The 21,321-nt window shown below is 44.0% G+C and overlaps 1 protein-coding gene across 1 annotated transcript; it reads right to left on the reverse strand.

Annotated features, from left to right (window-relative positions):
* Positions 1–2,291: 2,291 nt before the first annotated feature.
* TMEM192 (transmembrane protein 192) lies at positions 2,292–20,038 on the reverse strand. Its single transcript, XM_028745262.2, has 6 exons — positions 19,886–20,038; positions 15,123–15,272; positions 13,443–13,707; positions 10,566–10,700; positions 5,362–5,464; positions 2,292–4,452 (listed from the first exon to the last, which is right to left on the reverse strand). The coding sequence occupies exons 1-6, from the start codon at positions 19,943–19,945 to the stop codon at positions 4,329–4,331; spliced, it is 837 nt and encodes a 278-aa protein (XP_028601095.2). The 5' UTR covers positions 19,946–20,038; the 3' UTR covers positions 2,292–4,328.
* Positions 20,039–21,321: the final 1,283 nt, after the last annotated feature.

Consider the following 21,321-nt stretch of genomic DNA (forward strand, 5'->3'; position numbering starts at 1 on the left):
TCATTCACTGTAAATAAGATATAGCTGTTGAGATTCTGCCTGGGGGCTTGCCACAGGCACCTATGGGAACAGAATACAGGACACTGCTGGCCTTGCTTTGATCCAAAAGCGAAGGTGTTTATATAATGCAATAAGGAAGCTCCACAGTGGATCCTATGCTAATGCCTGTGCAAGAAATCTTTGTTTTTAACCTGCAATCCTGTGCACAGTCACTGAGGACTAAGTCCCATTTAGCTTAATGGACCTTCAGGACAGATAAGGATAGGATTGTGCCGTCAGTCTCACTTTTCATGGACTAGGCAATCATAAGCTTTAAATATATATAAATAAGGTCAGAGTCATTCTCCTTTTGCATACTTGCTGGCTGCATACCCTCCATCACATCCCCTGCTGGCTCCACGTTCACACACTGGAGAGCCTGAAGGCTCCTGGCATAATTAGAACTCTGATCCCACAGAGATTCTTCTCATCTAGGAGGGTGGCAATGCCACCAAGCACAACTGATGCCAATTGTATGAAGGGCTTATTTACTTACTGCATTTATATGCCACCTTTTTCTCCAAGGACCTCAGTGTAGTGTAAGTGGTTCTTCCCCATCTCGATTAACCCCAACAACCCTGCATGGTAGACTAGTCTGAGGGGCAGCGGCTGGCCCAAAGTCACCAGATGAGCTTTATGGCCAAGTGGGGATTTGAAAACTGGTTTCCCAGGTCCTAGTCCAACACTCATAACCATTCCACTCCACTGGCTATGACTGCAAAGGCCTAAGCTGGCCTATTTGAATGGGAGTAATGTACAAGCATTCAAAACGCTGGGATCAAAGGGACTATTCCCACCAGGATATGGTTCCAATTGCAAGAGGCTTGCAGGCCTGGGAAAGACCTCCATTTTCCTCAAGCAAATGAGAGGTCAGCTGGTATCGACTTCTATTTGCATGCTGATCAAGTGTTTTCCATGGTCTAATATTTACGCACAGGAAGAGCAATCAATTCATAGGCAGTTTCATCTCCAAACACATTGTAATGCACCAGAGGTACTGAACCAGTTCCCACAGTGACACTGCTTTCATGTCTTTGGGGTTATCTCAGGATTAGGCTATTTGATAGCCTTCCCCAGGCAGATTGCTTTTCCCTTTAATTACCCTTCACTGGAAAAGTTTTGACCCTAGCTCCATGGACATCTCTTGAACAGGCTGCGCTCCCATTTAAGGCCTTGAAACAATATGGCACAGATTTTTTTATATGAAAAAATCAATCCAGCCAGCAAGACCGGCACAATTCACCAGGAGTGGGGAGACACAATGAAGGAAAATAGGTGCCATGGAGAAATGATGCTTTTCTTGACATTTCCCCACTGTTTCTCAAGCTTTCAGCTCTTAAAGTTATCTTTTTAAAAAGTTATAAACATTGATAAAAGAACTCAAATTATGTTGGGCAAACTTATTTTTAAAAAATATCTACTTCTCATGACACCTTCGGATGTTTCCATTTTCTCTCTCTTAAGATTAGAAAAAAAACTAAGGCAAACCGTACTTTTTTTTATCATGAAATCCTTCCCCATGCAGGCAGCTATCCCAATTGCTAAATTTTATTTCTGCATGATACTAATTCGTCTATGGGACACAACAATAAGCAAAGTTGTACCAACGAGTCATTTAATGCAAGAATCCAGTTTTGCATTGTCCTTTAACCCCACCAGCAATGGGGTGGGTCAATATTCACTTCTGCCAATATTTAATTTATGCACAACTCACAATAGCTGCCTTGAGAGAATTCTTGCTTCCAATTAATATATCTAGCTGCTATAGAGAAAACATTGTAAAAACCGCAGTAAATATATGAAAGCAAGTCGAACTCAATTGTTGCTTTCCAACTTTTGGAATGCAAAGTTTTCCCCATTATGCAAATGCTATTCCAGGGGTCATCTTTCTAGCCAATAATTTCAGAATAAAGCATTTAGAGGATGCTTCTAGGTAAATGGGTTCGATGCAATTTAACAGGCTAAAAGAGTAGACCTGGCTGATGTCAACAGAAAATGTGATTTAACAACTGGGTTCTACATGATATGCAGATTTTGCACAGGTGCCCTAGGTTCGATATTCTGACATTGACTCAAGCCTTCAATTTAGTGTGACTTTCTAATGGTTCTAGGCACTTAGCTGTGACTTACCAGACTCAATGGCAAGAACAACACACCAGCAGGCGTTTACGAAGACCTCCAGTCTCAAGTGCTCTACCCCAATGCAAGAGCACAATAATCTTTACCTTTAGCTAGCAGCAGACTAAAGTGAGTAGGGTTTGTTGCGTTTATTATTTCACATTTAGTACAAAACAGAGAATGAGTCACATACAAATCAGATCAAAACCTGAGTGTCCTTTTAAAAAAGGAAAAGTATACATATTTCTTCCTCCACTTCTTAATAAAATCCCAACTGTGTTTAAGGCACAGCTAACAAGGAAAGAACATGTCAAGTGTCAGAAGCAGCCAGTTGCAGTTTTTCTATACTGTCCCTTAAACAATACTATATACATCTCTCACTGAGCGGTGGATTAACAGTCTGTTTGCATGAAGTGTGACAGAATGGTATGCTTTTGTTCTCTCTAAACTAGATCGCAGCACATGTTTGGAAAATCCTCCTGTTTAAGTGTTTGTCTTTCTACAGAAATATTGACTAAGATATACAAAAAAGAACAACAGAAAACAAAAAACCACCCAGCCTTTGTTGGCAGCAAAGTGGCATAGCAGACAAATGACAGCTGTTTGTAGCTGGATGGGGAACTTAAAGGGGGAATGCGTCCCAACGATTAGCATCTACAGAGTTCAATCAAATACATTCAAAGCAGAGTTGAACCTATAAACACTTCTGTGAGCCACTTGGCTTCAGGGGAGGAAATGCTGACATTTTCAAAGACAGCAGACACTGGATACTATCCTGTAAAGTGAAATATTTGCAGCAACCATCATGGCAGATTCAAACTGTATGTCAACACTGTAAGAAAAATGCTTTTGATAGTTTACTTTTATCTGTTTCTAAACTTCAGCGCCATGAAGCATGTGTGAATCACTGTGATGCAAATTTTTGGGGGTTTTCCTGTTTGTGTATATATCCTATATGAAGGATTAGATATGCAAGTAGTTTTCCATGAGAAGAATTTAAGAACTGTTTTTTAAGCAGGACACTCCTTGGTGGCCAGGGAAGGGGGACATGTGATCCCCTGGATGTTGCTGGACTGAAGCTTTTATCATCCCTGATTGTTGATCATGATGGCTGGGGCTGAAGGAGCTACAGTCCATCAACATCAGGAGGACCAGAGGTACTCAATTCTCCCTGAAATACTTTTACACGTAGCTTGTTAACATGCAGGTTCTTACATTATGCCCATGCACTGTCCCCTTAATTATTCTCACTTATTTCCAGCTAGCAAAACAAGCAGAGAGGCATAAGCAGAAAAGAAAAGGAAAAAGTTGGAGGCAGTGAACAACATATTTTCAGTATGCAACCATTTGCTGACAACAGGATACTGGCATTTATAACATGTGATAATGCAACACGTGAACAAGCCAGAAGAACTGGCTTCTCAGACTGCCAGCCTCATCTTGCCATCCTTGTCTGGAGTGATGCTTGAAATGTCATCTATACAACTGCCTTGGGACTAGCTACTGAATGCTTCACTTCTCTTTCCCACTTGTCTAAGTGTCGTCTCCATACCGCTTTGGATCAGTCCCTGAATTTACAGTGCTACTTGTCATCATGCGTGCACTTACATTGGTGAAAGTCTCCCGGAGTCAGTTGTGACACCCAGCAGCCTTTCCTATGGGATGTTGCCACTGTGAGGTCATCCATCGCAGCTGCAGTATAGAAACTAACAATCCTTAATTGATGGCCTTACCAATTACCAAATAAATGCACAAAATATTAATATTTTGATACTTGATACTCAGGTGTTTGCTTCATACTGGTTTGAAGAAAGATGGCATTCAAAACGACGGCTAAAATCTTTGGAAATCTGCATCACTTTCAAATCAGAGAGTTGAAAGAACCAAACAGACAACTGATTAAGGTGTTTTCCCCCCTGGTTAATGCCAGCTCTCTGTACAGGAGGGATTTTTTTGTGGGGGTGGGGGATCTCAAAAATAAAAGTGTCCTTTAAAAACCAAGCAGCTTTAAGCACCAAGCCAGATGAGGTCCGACAGCTGCTCAGAACCAGGACTGGAAATCTGTCACTGCAAACTTGAGTAAGATGTGTTTGCTGCTGTCAGAGGACGAGTCAATATTCAAGTTAGTCCGCCATTTTTAACACTATTTGGCCACTGTTCCCTGGCCACGGCTAGCCCCTGCCCTGCTGGGATGTTAAAGCCAGCATCTTCTGGCTCAGTAGAGCATTGTGTCGTTTAAGGTATTCTATCACATCTCCTTGTTTCTCAACTACTTCTTCCAAGCTTGAGGCTTCCCTAAAAGACAAATTCAAACCACGGTTACTTACAGAACATTATCATCTTCCATCTCAACCATGTGAAACTTAAGAAAGCAACAGCAACTCTTCCCCCTACTGGACACCCTCCTATTCCCAAAATGCATTTACATACTGATCTCAGATTTGTTTAGTTATACGATGCCTTTTGGGGAACAGACCACCCAAGGTGGAACACGGTTACCTTAACACAATGAATACAGAAATCTCAAATAATCAGAACAAAGGAGCATTGTTAACGCCTATTAAAAAGTCAAGTAAAACACTTACACCGACTCTTAGTAAAATAACCCTTATGCTTTATGATGAAGACAAATATGTGTTAAAAAGTTATATATTTGGTGGAATATAGAAATCTCAAGATATGTCCAGCAATATTACTTATAGTTTCAGCTCCTTGTTAAATGCAGTTACGCCATTTTGGTGGCTTACATATTTGACTGGTTCAACAGGTTATGTGTGCATTTATTTCTTGAACCTTCAATAACCACAGCCACTGCCAGCTGTCATATATCTATTTGGACCAAGTGTCTTCCAAGCATATGAAACAATCACTGTGTCTTCAGATATGCACCAAGGAAGGAACAAATGAATTAACAAAAGTAGTGGATAAACAGAGTTCCCAATTCTGAGGACGCAGCTAAGCCCAAAAGTGTTTATGTAGATAAGCCACATACAGAGTTGTCAACTGTACATCAATCAAGTCCAGCATGTCATTAACCATGACAGTACCAAGCTACACAAATACCAGTGATATCTATGGTTACACTCTCAGTAATGGTGCAGAACATTATGTTGGCGTCTATCAAGAAGTCAGACTTCATCTTTCCAATAAATGCTATTTGTTACCAAGTGCACAGGAGGAATAATGAGCAACAGGAGATGTTACCTGAATCCAACTTCTGAGGTAGTGTGATTAGGATAAGCATACATCTGCTCTTCTTCTATGACATCAGGTCTTGGTTTTGCCCGGTTAAAGTTGCTTACCTTTACTGTAATTAGAAAAGGGGAAAGCTACAGTGTGTGCAGTCTGACACCGGAACTATAAATTGCCAGTTCCTGAAAACTTTTAAATACAGAACCATTTTACGGTAATTTCTAGAATAATGAGAGGGAACCTGTGGCCCTCCACCTGTTGCTGCATTTTATTTCCCATCATTCCTGACCTCTGGACCATTCTGGCTGGGGCTGATGGAAGTCCCAACCACACCTGGAGGGGGTTCTCCATTTCTGTTCTACCATTTGCTCCACCACAAAAGAAAAAGAAGATTGCTACAAGATGGGACTTTCCTTTTGGCTCCATTCCATACATGAACACAACACGCTCCATGAGCCAGGTATAGGTGACCTGAGTTACAAACATGCAATATCCTACTTTTCCACATCTGGACCACAGCCAATGCATGTTGAGTGACCTGTGTTGTGTTCCTAGGTCTGCTTAAAGGTAAAGGAACCCCTGACCATTAGGTCCAGTCGTGACCAACTCTGGGGTTGCGCCGCTCATCTCGCTTTATTGGCCAAGGGAGCTGGCGTACAGCTTCCGGGTCATGTGGCTAGCATGACTAAGCCGCTTCTGGCGAACCAGAGCAGCACACAGAAATGCCGTTTACCTTCCCGCTGGAGCGGTACCTATTTATCTACTTGTACTTTTGACGTGCTTTTGAACTGCTAGGTTGGCAGGAGCAGGGACCGAGCAACGGGAGCGGACCCCATTGCGGGGATTCGAACCGCCAACCTTCTGATCGGCAAGTCCTAGGCTCTGTGGTTTAACCCACAGCACCACCTGCATCCCTTTAGGTCTGCTTAGAATACTGATATTGTTGTTTTGATTTACATTCAGTACAACAGGCCTCTGCCTAGAGAAGCTGACAAATGAGCATAGGGGAAAAAGAGGAAAAGGAAGAGAAGCAGAAAATAGGAGAAAGCAGGGAATGTGCAGCTGAATATGTTACTTAGGCAGATTTACTACCCATAGCAAACCCATAAACAATGCTTGAGAGCTGAAGCCCAAGAGGGAAAAACTGATCATCTTTGCAATGAGTGTGACAGTGTGAAATGGCATGTTTTATACCACTTTCGGCCAGTTACAAAAAAATAATAATAGGTGGCTTAATTTTACAGACCAGTTAATGTGGTTTGGCGAGTCCCCTTCAACCGTCCCTAATCGGAATGCTTAAATTCATCTGATCTCTTTGGCAAAAGATGGTGGAGGAAGTTCCTTTTTAAGAGAGTTCCACTGTCAACACAATGCTTCATTCTCATCTACTCAGTCAGCATCTCCTTTTGAATAGGAACTTTCTTCTTCTCTCCCCCCTCCTATCTCCCCCCATAGAATTACTATACTAGACCACCTGTTGTGTACAAGCAGGTTGCATGACTGATCAGAGGAATAACCAAGGCAGATGTGTCAGCAAGCTGTAAAGTAATCAGCTGAGTTTGGCTCTCAACAACATCAGAATTCAGCTATTCATGACCGGATCAGATTACCCCAACACATGCATTCCAGGACATTTAAGGCAATTGTAACCCAACAGGTGTCCTGAAGGGTTCAGATATACAACTACTTCATTCCGGAAGGTTGGTGGTAAAAGAAAGATCAAGAAAAGATAAGAAAGTTGATGATTCTCTTTAAAAAATTGACTTTTCAGGCAAGGGTGTCATTGCTCATGTAGCTCAAGCAGGGGCATCAACACACAAGAGGTTCAGACGATATCAAGGTTAACAGAAGAAAAATAAAGTCTTTAGAAAACACCTATAGGGGCAAGGCCCACAAAATAGTCCGATAAGGATCAAGGGCAACCAGTGGCCACAGAATGCTCACTGAATGTGTGCGGTGTTGTGCAAATAAAAAAGACAGGAAGGGGAAATGAAGCGACACAAACCCTGAGCAAAAGGACTGCAACATTTTGTTGTAGGTTCCACTTGTGAACTCTAACACAGGTCCCACCACTCTAACTAGGTCCAACACGGGTCCCAATTTGGCCATTTTCTCCAAACCATGCCCAGCTGCCCCATTCCTGACTTTATACATGATGTCAGGCAAGAAGCAAGTGTATGGACATGGCTACAAAGGAATTCCTGGGAGCTCGAAGTAAATTATTGACTGTTCTTTTGCAAGTGGAGCATGCCAACAGCCCAATGGGAAAGAGTCAAGGGAGCTCACTGTCAGCAAATCCCATCTCATCCATTTGTAGGTGGATTTTGAATAGAGGTTCCCAGGCACTTTTACAATAGGCAAAGGCAAAATACACATGGCAAAGAAGTAGCGGGATTGTTATGTGCCTTCAGAGAAAAAACGACAACTTCATTTCCCCAGCTAGATCTACTTTCATGTGTGCATTTAATGCAGGCATCCCCAAACTCAGCCCTCCAGATCTTTTGGGACTACAACTCCCATCATCCATGACCACTGGTCCTGTTAGCTAGGGATGATGGGAGTTGTAGTCTCAAAACATCTGGAGGGCCGAGTTTGGGGGTGCCTGATCTAATGGAACCTGGTTTACACAAATTACTCGTTTAATTTGGAGGATGTGTACACGCTCCATACATCTGCATGCAGTCCCCTAATCCACTCTTTGTGCAAACTGGACAGTATGCCAAGCCACTGCAGTTAGCTATAGCTTCTTGTCACGTGAGAACCAGGAACAACAAGCAAGGAAGCAAAAGCTAACTTTAAACCATGACTTACACATGCTGGCTTGGCCACATAAGCCAGTGCCCACCACCACCCAAGCTACACCTCTGAAACACCCACCCGCATTGTATATTTTAATCTGCAAATGCAAGTACACTAAGGAAAGGTTTTGTGCTATTTAAACATTAAAAGAGAGTGTCTTGTGTAGTTTTTATAGGAGGCAAAAAAGAGAACTAATTAAAGGGTCAAACAACCCAGAGCTGTCTAATTCCCAGGGTTTCCCTGTGCATGCAGAAGAAAGCGCAGAGGATGTGTGCACAAAGTGTGGATGTGTTCTGTCTTATTAAGACAGGATTTAATCATCCAGATGTGGCCACTATCTGCGGCCATCACACGTAAATTGTGGTCTTGGAAGCCCGTGAACTTTGTGCTTGTGCCTGGACTGTGACACCACACTGGGCCTGCATCTGTGTGGAGTATCAGGGGGCCTCCGAAAGCAGCAAGGCCAGCACAGAACCATCATACGAATTCTCCTCTCTTTAAAAACATGAAGAGCTCACTCCTTTAATGTAGGAGCTGACAGATCAATTATTTACACCCAAGAGCTGCTCTGCTGGCACGGCCGAAAGTCAATGCAGTCTCCCTGGCCTCCCTCTTAAATCAGCAGCACTGCCACCGTTTCCTCTCTGCAATATTTTACAACGCATCACGATTCCCTCTTGCCTCCCTGCTAACACTGTGAAGTTCGGCAGCTTTAACTTCTGTCTTCCTAAAGGAGGGAGGAGGCTCAAGAACTGCATTGCCCTGCAGGTGACATCAGGCTGCGGTCCAGACCTCAAGTTCTGTCAATTGTGCTGGCACTTTTCAGAAACAGGGTCTTGCCTCCTTCCACGGCTGCCATACATACAAAAATGAAGAGCCTTGCACTACATGGGCAGAGACGCAGCTGCCTATCAGTGCCAGGCAAGAAACCCCTCAAAACAGCTGCTCCTCCACAAAGATGGCTCTCACTGCAAAGCGAGAGATTTCTAGATCAACAGCTGCATTTTGTGTGTCCTCTCTTCTACACTATTAACTGCCCAAAACCCTTGGGATAGGACAGTGTTAAACAACGTCTTAGCGTCGGGCAAAGAACTCTATCCCTCCATCTGGGAATTTTGGATCAATGCAGTAGAATGAAGTTAGAAATGCTTGAATGCATTTCAGCTTCTTTGCATTTATCTGACGTCAAGTAGCTATGCACATTGTTAAAAATACACACTTTATCAACAGAATAAGATTGTACAAACTTGAATCTGATAATAGGTCAGTCGGTAGAGCCTGAGACTCTTAATCTCAGGGTCGTGGGTTCAAGCCCCACATTGGGCAAAAGATTCATACATTACAAGGGGTTGGATTAGATGACCTTTGGGGGTCCCTTCCAACTCTCCAATTCTATTCTTCTAAGCCATATTGGGATGACCCTATCAAGACTTTATAAGGCAATGTATGAACAAGCTTCATACTTCCACATGGAGCTATGTTCCTCCTCCCCTTGCCCAAGTGAACTGGGAAGTCTCAGTTCACTGCTGTTTCCTGTTATGTTTAAACCAGTAAACTGTGGTCAAAATCCGTATTAGGGCAGCCCTTTTATTACCCCAACCAAAATGTCACAAATTATTTTTTTTAAAAAAATGGATTTAATATCCCCTTTATCACTACCCAAAGGAGTCTCAAAGCGGCTAACATTCTCCTTTCCCTTCCTCCCCCACAACAAACACTCTGTGAGGTGAGTGGGAGTGAGAGACAAGGTCACCCAGCAGCTGCATGTGGAGGAGCGGAGACGCGAACCCGGTTCACCAGATTGAGTCTGCCGCTCTTAACCACTACACCACACTGGCTCTCACATAGTGCACAATGTTTCAGTTCCCCAGAACTCATCAGTGTAGATGGGCAATCAAAGCAAGGAGGAAATGGAAGAAGAAAATGTGGCTGGCAGGGAAGCCACTGAGTCGGCATTTGCCAAGAATTTCAAGATGAAATGTGAGAGGCAGTAACATACAAATGTATGCCATGCAGGTTTTAGGCTGCTGGGGAGGAGAATCTGACAATGGCCAATTCTGCTTCCACGGAAGTGTGAAATCCAGCTGTTCCCCAGGTCTTGGCCAAAACACAGATTTCTCGATGGGGCAAAAACAGGAATAGAGAGAAACTAGGCAGATTAAGACTCCCCAGCTTGTTTGGTTACTAACATAAAGGCAGGATTGAAGCAGCTGCATATGAGTGCACAAGGCCCATTCTTGTATTGCCTTATTAAGCGAAGATACAACCATCCAAGCTATCAGATTATTAACTCTTAGCAGGCCCCTTGGGTCAAGCTAATCTTAGCAATGAATCTGAAGAAAAATAAAGAGGTGATTCTGTAGCCTAGTGGCCAGTCTAAGTGGCTTATACATGCAAGGCAATCCTGCTGCTCTTACCTGTGTAGACAACCACACATATCAACGAACATAGTAGTTCCACGCTCAAGATTCCCAGGATGAAGCAGAGATACATTTTATTGTGATCAGGAAAGGAATGTTGCGCTGACAAGATCAGCAGTAAAGCTATATTACCTATTAAAAGACACAGATGAGACAGGTTAAGAAACCCAGCCGTCTAGATAGCTTCCAGATAGCTCAAGATAACCCCCAAATACATAAACCAGCATTAACTTTGAACCAATAGTCATACCAGCTGACTCTCTCGGTCATGAGTGAAAACAGGCACTGAGCACATTCTCAACCACGCACAGCCTCACTTAGATGACCAGTGGCTTTACTATAGGATAAGAAAGAGGAACAGACCCTTGTGTTTATTTCAGCTGCACTTTTCAGTTTTCTGTTCAAGCTAAATGGCATGGAAGATGTTTCCAAGTTGTCACTAGCAAATGTATATTCAATTGCATGCAAGAAGATGCAGAGTTTGAACTTAAGGTAAAATGTTTTACAGTATGTATGGCTGAGGATTACTAAGAACACATCTGAAGTACCAGTTACATTTATCCATTGGACTAGATTTCGCCAACCTGATGCCTTCCAGTTGGGAATTGCAGCCGAGAACATATGACTGACAGTAAGATGCTGATGTCTGTATTAGACTGTTCCCTTCCTCTCCCCCTTCTCTTAACACACCTATGATCAGAGATCCTTACCCACCTCACCACCCGTGCACCATGTTTGACAGGCCAAGTCCTGCACACATCAGGGAACCCAGTTTCCTTTGGAATCAAATTGCATGCACAAAGGAACAGTTAATCAGCTGGTCTGCTGTGTTAGCAAAGCTCCCATCATGATGGGTGTTTGCAAAGGCCTTGCAGGAACTCTGATTATGGTGACTGCAAAACTCACTTTCAAGCAAGTCATGTCTTTACCTACCCCCTATCAGGTGTGGGGCACATGCATGTGGCTTAGCTGAAGTGGCCTCACAGGTCAAATGGCGAGGGCTTTCCCACTACTACACTGCTGAAGTCACTAAGGATTACTGTTTCGACCTCACATTTTGCCCTCAAGTTTTCACAGACATGTTCTAAAGTTTTTCAGCCACACAGTGCTTCAAGCACTAATCATTACTGTATACTGCAAGAAAAGCTATTGTCCTTACAACCAACACTATCTAGCCAAAAGCTACTTCTATAGTGTGAGTTTTCATATTAAATCTCCAGAGCTCCACCTAGTGGCCACTTCTAAACACTGCAGCCTTACTGTGGCCAACCTGATAAGTAGGGCAAACTGCACAAAAAGAAAGCAGCTCTACTTAAGTATTAAAGCCCAGAGTTTTCAATCAATATGCAGGCACTTGCGTCCCCACTCTGGTTGTTACAAAAACAATGGAAAATTCATTAATCTGTTAACTGAACATTTCTTGCATCAGTAGACAGAGAAGGAAAATAACTCAACAAGAGCCCACCATTTCAATTTGAGCAAAAGCAGGCTTTTGACCAAGGCTTGGTTTGTTCATGAATTACTCATTATTCAGTTCCTATCTGAGATTATAGAGGGCATGATAGCGCTCTTCAAATATTTGCTTCTTAGAGGAAGAAAGTGACTAAATTCTGGGGCACCAGACATCTAATGGATTTAAGTTAAAGGAAGGCAGATTTTGGCTGGAAACTTCTTGACTGCAAGAGCAGTTCAGCAATGCAGCAGATTATTTAAAGGCGTGATGGGGTCTCCCATGCTGGGGGTTTTCAAGTCAAGGCTGAACAACCATCTGTTAAATGTCAACATGCAATGGGCTTATTACATACTGCAACATACTTCTATTGTACTTCTGCTTTCTGAGCATCAGGTTGAGGCTGTAACTCTGGGAGCGGCCGCCGAGACCACATAACACCAGTCTTGAAAAACCTACATTGGCTCCCAGTACGTTTCCGAGCACAATTCAAAGTCTTAGTGCTGACCTTTAAAGCCCTAAACGGCCTCGGTCCAGTATATCTGAAGGAGCATCTCCACCCCCATCGTTCTGCCCGGACGCTGAGGTCCAGTGCCGAGGGCCTTCTGGCAGTTCCCTCACTGTGAGAAGCCAAGTTACAGGGAACCAGGCAGAGGGCCTTCTCGGTAGTGGCACCTGCCCTGTGGAACGTCCTCCCACCAGATGTCAAAGAGAACAACAACTACCAGACATTTAGAAGACATCTGAAGGCAGCCCTGTTTAGGGAAGCTTTTAATGTTTGATGCATTACTGTATTTTACTATTTTGTTGGAAGCCGCCCAGAGTGGCTGGGGAGGCCCGGCCAGATGGGTGGGGTATAAGTAATAAATTATTTATTTTTATTATTATTATTATTATTATTATTATTATTATTATTATTATCCTACAGTGCTCAGATTCCTACCACACCGCCATCTATTGTGATCAGGGTAGAAGCTAAAGTACCCACTCTTTCCTTGATCCATAGAGCCAGTGCCCCCCTTTGAGCTAACTACAGTAAGGAATACCCAGGACATTATTAGGACAGTATGGCACATTTTGTCACAATGTACTAGTCAATTCCTGATAGCTATTGGAGCAAAACACCTCAAATGGCCATTTTTTGGCAGCTATGGTACCTGCAGTTGAGCTATTAGAGGAGAGATGTGGTATACATTAAGGAACAAAGTGGACTGAATACAAAATGCATTACAAAAATTACTGATAAATCTTGGCTTACCTTGAAGGCTTCATCTTGTCCAAGTCAGACCAAATACTAGAAAGATGCAGCGAAAGCTAGAACTGCACTGTTGTCATGACCATGTGAGATGCTTCATGCATGTACAGTAGAAGAATTCATATTTACAAACAAGAGATTGACAAGTAGGCAGTAGGTTCAGGCTCACCTGTAGACTGAATTAGGAGTGGAAATCTCTTAAGATGCCTTGTGGCTCTGTAGATCTGGAGGTAGCCTTTCCTTCTGACCTTGCTATGGTGGAAGTGAATATACCGTTCGAGAAACAGATACAGGATCCAGAGAATTACTTTGGCAGTAACTATAACAGTTTGCACTTTAAGTGGGTAAGTGTAATGCTGAGGACACATATCTCCACTTGCATCAGGGTAAGAGCAGAATATCCCTGCCAGAAAAGCCAAAACAACAAAAGCAACCTAAGGAAGAAAAGAGAAAGAAAGAAAGAAATTTCAAATGCTCATCATCAAAGTCAAACACATCCAAGCCTGGCAGGTTTGCTCTAACTTTATTTTACAGATTCATAACCATTTTCTATTGCTGATATGGCATCATTAGCCCATAGTACGTTCTTAAGCTTTCCCACTAGGAAGGAAAAATATAAGCCAACCTCCAGCCTATTAGAATAATAGAACTGTAGAGGTACAAGGGACCAGAAGGGTCATCTTGGCCAAGCCCCTGCAACGCAGGAATCTTATGCCCAACGTGGGGCTCAAACCCACAACCCTGAGATTAAGAGTCTCATGCTCTGCTGACTGAGCTATCCCAGTATTGACACAGTAATGCTGGGAAGTAACACATGCACATGCAAATGCCTGTGAGCTCAGCCTTCCCCCAAAGGAATCTCTGGGGCTGGTAAACAGTGGCCAGCAGAAGGGAATGAAGGTGACCCCCAACCTGAGCAGTACAGCACAAAATGAAGCTGCCCATTCTGTTACCACCAACTCTTAATGCAAGTACTTTAATCCGAGTGGGAGCCACCTGGCCATTACAGCTGCTGGTGGTGTGTGCATTATCCCAGTTCTCCACAGGAACAGTCCCTATCCCCTCTTGCTTTTGCCACCAAGACAGCTTTGACTGTTTCTAGGGGAGGACTTTTGATTGCATAGCCCTCTCCAGCAGGATATTTTTTTTTGGTGGGGGAGGGAGGTGGTTCTTAACAAAGCAGTATTGTTGTGCTTATGAAGTCCCGGTAAACAGAAACACACACCTGCTTTGGGGCAGCTCCATTTCACTTTTCTACTGATCAGCATGGTGCCACTAAGTTTGGTACTGGAAGGAAGGGCTATAAATGCTTGATTCTCACTGACTAGGGTCACAAAGGGCAGGGAGTTGGATGGCATCAGTATATGGGACAGGGACATAGACACAATTGTTGTCTGCTTGCCTCTCAAGCCAACACAACTCTAGGGATAAAGGTTGGGCAGTAACAGCTTTCCCCAACTTGCTGCCCGCAACGTATTTTGAGATTTCATCCATGCCTTAGTGCTTTCTAATTTCCAGGTGCATCAGTTTGGTTTGTCATCTCACTTGCTCTACATGCTGCCACCCTCTGGCCTTAAAGAGCAGGGACAGACAGAACATGCGACCACAACAGCACACTTCTGGAGAGGGCTCACAGGAAACTGACTGGGCTGACCCTTCCACCTTTTAAGTGGCCAAGGAGGAGAGCCACGTCACACTTGTCTGCTGGGGAAAGAGCTACTCTAGTGGCTGCACAGGAGATGCCTGAGGAAGAGGCCAGCTCTGCTACTCGCTCGCTCAACTCAAGGCCTGGGGGCAAACTGCACCTCTGCATCATTGAATTTATCCAAATAACTCATCGGCAACTTACATGCATGAGCAGCAAAATATTGGCAATGCCGACTGTAGGTATGGCGTGGAACCTTGGACACATCCTGGAATGCAATGCATGAGGTGGAAGGAGCGGTGCATCAAGCAAAGGGTCGTCATCCATGCTCTGTGTTATCTCTGAAACAGATCCCTGAAATAGATTTAGCAACATAGAGTTCAAAACAGAAAACCAAGAGAAGTTTAACAATTGTGAGACAGTTTAATCATCAACCTTTGCATACATGTTGTTGTTGTTTTTTATTAACTTACACAGGCAAGCTACATCAGCAAGCAAGTTTTTTAAATCTTCTCAGCACCATCCTATGTATGCTTAACTGGAACAATACTCAATGGGAACTGGAACTGTACTCAGTGGGAATTACCCCCATGTACAGGTCTGTTTTTGAAAGAGTGTAGTCTATTTTTGCAAACCAGTTCTTAAAGAACTGGGGTTGACCAATGTGAAATAGTCCCAATAAATTGAAGGTAAGCAATATTGCCTGAACTGGCAACAAATATTGCCCACACTAGTTTAGCACAAACACCAGTGCAGTTTTTCTACGTGAATATGAACTTGCTTAAGCTAATTTGTGGTTTTCAATGTGTTCATCTACATTTAAGGTTTTAAATAGGAACTTAAGCAGAACTCGTAAAGTGCAATGAGATAGAAGGGATGCCTAGGAGATCATTTATCTAACAAAAACCATTGAGGGGTTTTTTTTGTATAAATTTTAAGAAATAACATCACACATAATCACAGGATAATTGCCCAACTCATTTTTCCTGTCCTACACAAGCATTTTTGGCATTGTCCTGCCAGAATGGAAAACTACTTCAGTTTTAGTAAAAAGAATTCAGTTTTAGTAAAAAGGAATGAGAAAGGCATGTGATCTAGTTTAGTCCTTGAAAAATTCAAGCAAGTTTACTTTAGAAGGCATCACTTGAGCTCTTTTATTGTTCCCAAAGACAGCTCAATCTTATCTAAATTAGCACAGAAGTCAACATTTACCTTAATGGGTAACCAACCCCATGCAAGTTTAGCACCACATGTAAAATAGTCTCCTTGCACTTCAAACTTGTTTTAAACATTGAAACTGCTCGTATTTGGAAGATAAAAATATTTCCTAATAATTCAGTTTAAATGCCCACTTTCAAATTTCAGAAGCTCCAATGTATGATCACTGTGATCCTCAGGTTTTGAAGATATAATGCACTAAAGAAGGCAAAATTCACTATACAATTTTTGAAAGCGAAAGGTAAAGGTCCAGTCGTAAAGGACCATTAATGGTCCAGTCGTGACCAACTCTGGGGTTGCGGCGCTCATCTCGCTCTATGGGCCGAGGGAGCCGGCATTTGTCCGCAGATAGCTTCCGGGTCATGTGGCCAGCATGACTAAGCTGCTTCTGGCGAACCAGAGCAGCGCATGGAAACGCCGTTTACCTTCCCGCTAGAGCAGTTCCTATTTATCTACTTGCACTTTGACGTGCTTTCGAACTGCTAGGTTGGCAGGAGCAGGGACCGAGCAATGGGAACTCACCCCGTCGCGGGGATTCGAACCACCGACCTTCTGATCACCAAGTCCTAGGCTCTGTGGTTTAACCCACAGCGCCACCCGCATCCCTTTTGAAAGCTAGCCAGCACTTAATTTAGCATTTTAAAAATATAATTAAACTCCTGTCTAGTCAATGCAGGTACCCCAATATTTATTTGGAGCTGTATATGCATTGCATGGACAGCTGCCATATTACACGAGGAACACTACCATGTAGCTTCAGTCCTGTGTGAAGTGTTGCAGAGTGGAGTGCTCCTGTCAGCCAGCCAATGCACAGCACACCCACCAACAGCCAGAAGTGCATAGCCACAGGCACCCAGTGTTCTCAATGGGCTGTTCTGAGGGTTCTCCCTTAGGATTCCTGCTTTAGGAAGCCACAGGGCTCTGCCAGCCCAGACAATAACCTTCTTCTTGGGCATGGATACCATGTGGGCTACATAAGCTGCAACACTCATACCTTAACATCAGAAATAGAGATCCCAATAGTAACTGTAGAAGGCTCAATAGTAATGTCTGCTTAACAGAACATCAAGAGTGATATTCAACTAAGTCTTACTTTGAGTAGACTCACTTAAATTAATGGATCTAACTTCCATCATTAATTTCAGCGGGTCTACTCTGAGTAAAACTTAGTTGAATATCACCCAAACAAATTTACTTAACACACTTCTAATTTTCTCTTCAACAAATGGAGTAAATAAGTTTTGTATTCTCTGCTTTAAAAAAAACAGCCCTCCCTTGGGTTCTAGAGAGATAGGCAGATGCCCCAAAATGTAAGATAGTTTTATATTTCCTAATGAAACTTCATTTCAACATAATACTGCAGTTTTCCACCAAGTTCTTTTTAAGGGGACAGAGCATGGTTCCTCCAACAACCACCAGTTTTAAAATGATTGGTCTTCTTTAAGAGCCTCGGAATCCCACCTTTCGCAAACTCAAGAGGCAGCCATTACAACAAACACAACTCTGCAATGCGAACACATTTTTAGCTTTGCTTTGAACATTTAAACCCAAAATAAAAGATATATTTGTAACATTGCTGAAAATTGCTTCCAGCATTTTTACCATTAGCTGTAAATAAAAATTGCTCCCCCAAGTTCTACAGTTTAAATACAACAGATAACAGGGTCATTTATATATAAAAAATAATAATTCCAGTCCAACACAGGACCTTTATGTTAACCCGATTGAATGTTTCCCCCCCAGCTTTTGTCAAGGGCAGATATTTAAACATCCCCATAAGTGATAGACATTGATTTGAATGTGCTGGACACTGTAGAACATATTCTTTTCTACAGTCCTTTTGGGGGTAATTTAACATCGCAGGACAATGAAAATATCAGATTCCATCTGTCTGACATTAACCTGGAAGTAACTGCAAAGGTGGCTGAGTTTGGTCAATAGTCTCTCAGAGTGGCGAATGGCACTATTTAGTGGGAAGAAATCCCAATGAAAATCCTCATTATATATTTTACATGCCTGTTTATTAGTATATATTTCAAAATTTTATGTATGGCTGTTTTATGATGGCCTATACTTGTAATGTCTAATACAGTGGTACCTCGGGTTAAGAACTTAATTCATTCTGGAGGTCCGTTCTTAACCAGAAACTGTTCTTAACCTGAGGTACCACTTTAGCTAATGGGGCCTTCCACTGCCGCCGCACAATTTCTCTTCTTATCCTGAAGCAAAGTTCTTAACCCGAGGTACTATTTCTGGGTCAGCGGAGTCTTTAACCCGAGGTACCACTGTAAATGTTTGGCAAAGTAAGTATGAATGTATGTCTACAATATTTTAGAATTGAGTGAAATATTTGCAAACACTTCCTCTTTTCCAACCCTACTACGAGTATTCTGGTGTCTGTTTCTAACTGTGGCCCAGTAACTGCATGACTGTCACGAGACTTGAGGACTTTTATGCTGACAGGCCTATGTCTGATATGTCCCCCAATTGCTTTTAAATGTTTATATGTTTATACACCACCCTGATGTTTTGCAAAACAGCAGAATATAAATACTTTTATTTAAAAAAAACCAAAATAACCACAGATACTTCTCAACTCAGGAGCCGATTCTACTGTTAGGGTCAACACCCCTTTACTAGATTTCCCAATAGTTTACCTGTTGCAGAGTCCTTCCCTGACATAACATTCAGAGAACTAACAAGCTTAAACAAAGCTTAAGTACTTTCTTCATTGCCATTAGAGCCCTAAATGTCTTAGGACCCAAATTCTTTAAGACATGTGTCTCCCTATACAAAGGGTGGGCAATCAACTTTATAATTAAAGCCCTCAAAGCAAGAAGTTCACAGAATAGAAGCATAGGACTGAAATTGCCATATTTTGGGGCTGCTGTGCTGGAATTCAATGAGCACTTCAAGTAACTGGCAGACATTATGAAAAGATGCACTTCCAAATGGACAGTAAGCAGACAGGACTCAATGGCTTTCAGGAGTTTTAACATGACTTTTTCCTAACCATCGTTTCCCTCACAATCAAAACAGTTTCCACACAACTGGAAGCAGGAACTGAGGTTTTCGAGGCAAAAGCAAGCGTGTGATAGAAATCTCTGCGGTGGAGTCTATAAACGTCCACGCCTTCTTTGGCCAACAGCTGCGGTGCAGCAGCTTCAGTGCTGGTCTAACACCTGGGAGACCAGGGTGCAAATCCCCACTCAGCCACGAAGCTCCCTGGGAGACCTTGGGCCAGACACTGCCTCTCAGTCCGAACCTACCTCGCGGGGTTGTTGTGGGGAGGATTAAACTGAGGAGCAGAACCACTAATACAGTATACCACCTTCTATCCGCTGGGGAGGGGGCGGCGGATATAAATGCAATAAAAGCACACTGTGGCGCAGTGGGCCAGTGCATCTGGCTGCGAGGCAGAAGGTCGGCGGTTCGAGCCCACCCAGGGACGGCTATGAGCAGGATTCCTACATTGCACAGGACTAGGCTGGATAACCCTCGGGGTCCCTCTCCCAACGCTGCAATTCGACGACTCTCCGTTCAAGGGAAGAACCGTGTGCCCTCAGAACTCTTGGAAGCGCTCCGTTTTCGGGGATACTGGAGCAGCCACGGGGCTCAAAGAGGCGCGCCGGGCAATTCAGAAGCCCTCCCGAGTCACGCGCCCTCCCGACCCGCTCCACCCCAAAGCCGCCTCTCCCCCTCCCCTGTGCAGCCCGCGGAGCAGGACCCCTAAGCGGCTGGCGACTCACGTTATCCAGCTGCCGCGGCTGCTGCTGCTGCCGCCCAGCCCCACTCGACACGCCGACCATCTTCTCCGCAGCTGCTTCCGGCCCCGACGCGCTCCACGCCCGTCTCCCGCGCGGCGCTGTCAGGTGTAGCGGACGCCCCGCCCTCCCGTGCCCTCACGCAGCGCTGCTTCCGCCCAAACCTCCGCCCGCGACGCTATTGGACGGATGTTTCCCTCGCCTCGCGGTCTCTTTTTCCCTTCGAAGCTCCGCCTCCCTGTCTGGGTTGCCGGAGAAGCGAAGAGAGGCGTGGCACGAGGGGGAGGCGTGGCCATGCGCCTGGCCAAAGCGGACGAGTGCAGAGTGCTGGCGGCTTGGCAGCGGCTCTGCAGGGACGCCAGCCCGACCTACAGATTGGATTTGAGACTTTTATTTACAGGGGTACTTCGGGTTAAGTACTTAATTCGTTCCGGAGGTCCGTACTTAACCTGAAACTGTTCTTAACTTGAAGCACCACTTTAGCTAATGGGGCCTCCTGCTGCCGCTGCGCCGCCAGAGCACGATTTCTGTTCTCATCCTGAAGCAAAGTTCTTAACCTGAAGCACTATTTCTGGCTTAGTGGAGTGTGTAACCTGAAGCGTATGTAACCCGAGGTACCACTGTATTACCGTATATTTTTTGCAGGCGAAGTGCATGCCAAGGATGGCGCTAAAGAAGCAATGGTTATTTAAATGAGGGTTCCTCCTGATTACTCAGCAGGGAGATGAGAACAGCCGCGTTCACACGCCGCACGTTTAAGGCGCTATGGTACCGCATTGAACGCTCACAGCTTCTCGCAAAGCATACTGAGATTTGTAGTTTGTTAAGCGTGGTGAGTCCTGCCAACCTAGCAGTTTGAAAGCACGTCAAAGTGCAAGTACAGTGGTACCTCGGGTTACATACACTTCAGGTTACATACGCTTCAGGTTACAGACTCCGCTAACCCAGAAATAGTACCTCGGGTTAAGAACTTTGCTTCAGGATGAGAACAAAAATTGTGCTCCGGCGGCAGCAGGAGGCCCCATTAGCTAAAGTGGCGCTTCAGGTTAAGAACAGTTTCAGGTTAAGAACGGACCTCTGGAACGAATTAAGTACTTAACCCGAGGTAGATAAATAGGCAGGAAGGTAAATGACGCTTCCATGCGCTGCTCTGGTTTCGCCAGAAGCGGCTTAGTCATGCTGGCCACATGAACTGGAAAAACTGTCTGCAGACAAACTTCAGCTCCCTCAACCAGTAAAGCAAGATGAGCGCCACAACCCCAGAGTCGTTTCGCAACTGGACTTAACTGTCAGGGGTCCTTTATAGTTGATTGGGAGCCCAAAGAGGAGGTGGCAAGGCAGGTCAGAAGTTGCAGGACCACACACAAACTTCAGGTGAGCAGGATAGGTTTCAGTGTATCTGAAGAAGTGTGCATGCACAC

This window comes from Podarcis muralis, chromosome 9 (genome assembly GCF_964188315.1).
Source record: "Podarcis muralis chromosome 9, rPodMur119.hap1.1, whole genome shotgun sequence".
Lineage (NCBI taxonomy): Eukaryota > Metazoa > Chordata > Lepidosauria > Squamata > Lacertidae > Podarcis > Podarcis muralis.

Coding starts and splice junctions, on each gene's coding strand:
- TMEM192 (XM_028745262.2), bottom strand. CDS start 19,945: ATGGTCGGCGTGTCGAGTGGGGCTGGGCGGCAGCAGCAGCAGCCGCGG. Junction 15,273..19,885: donor AGCCGCGGCAGCTGGATAAC/GTGAGTCGCCAG, acceptor AATCTATTTCAG/GGATCTGTTTCAGAGATAAC. Junction 4,453..5,361: donor ACCTCAGAAGTTGGATTCAG/GTAACATCTCCT, acceptor TTTGTCTTTTAG/GGAAGCCTCAAGCTTGGAAG.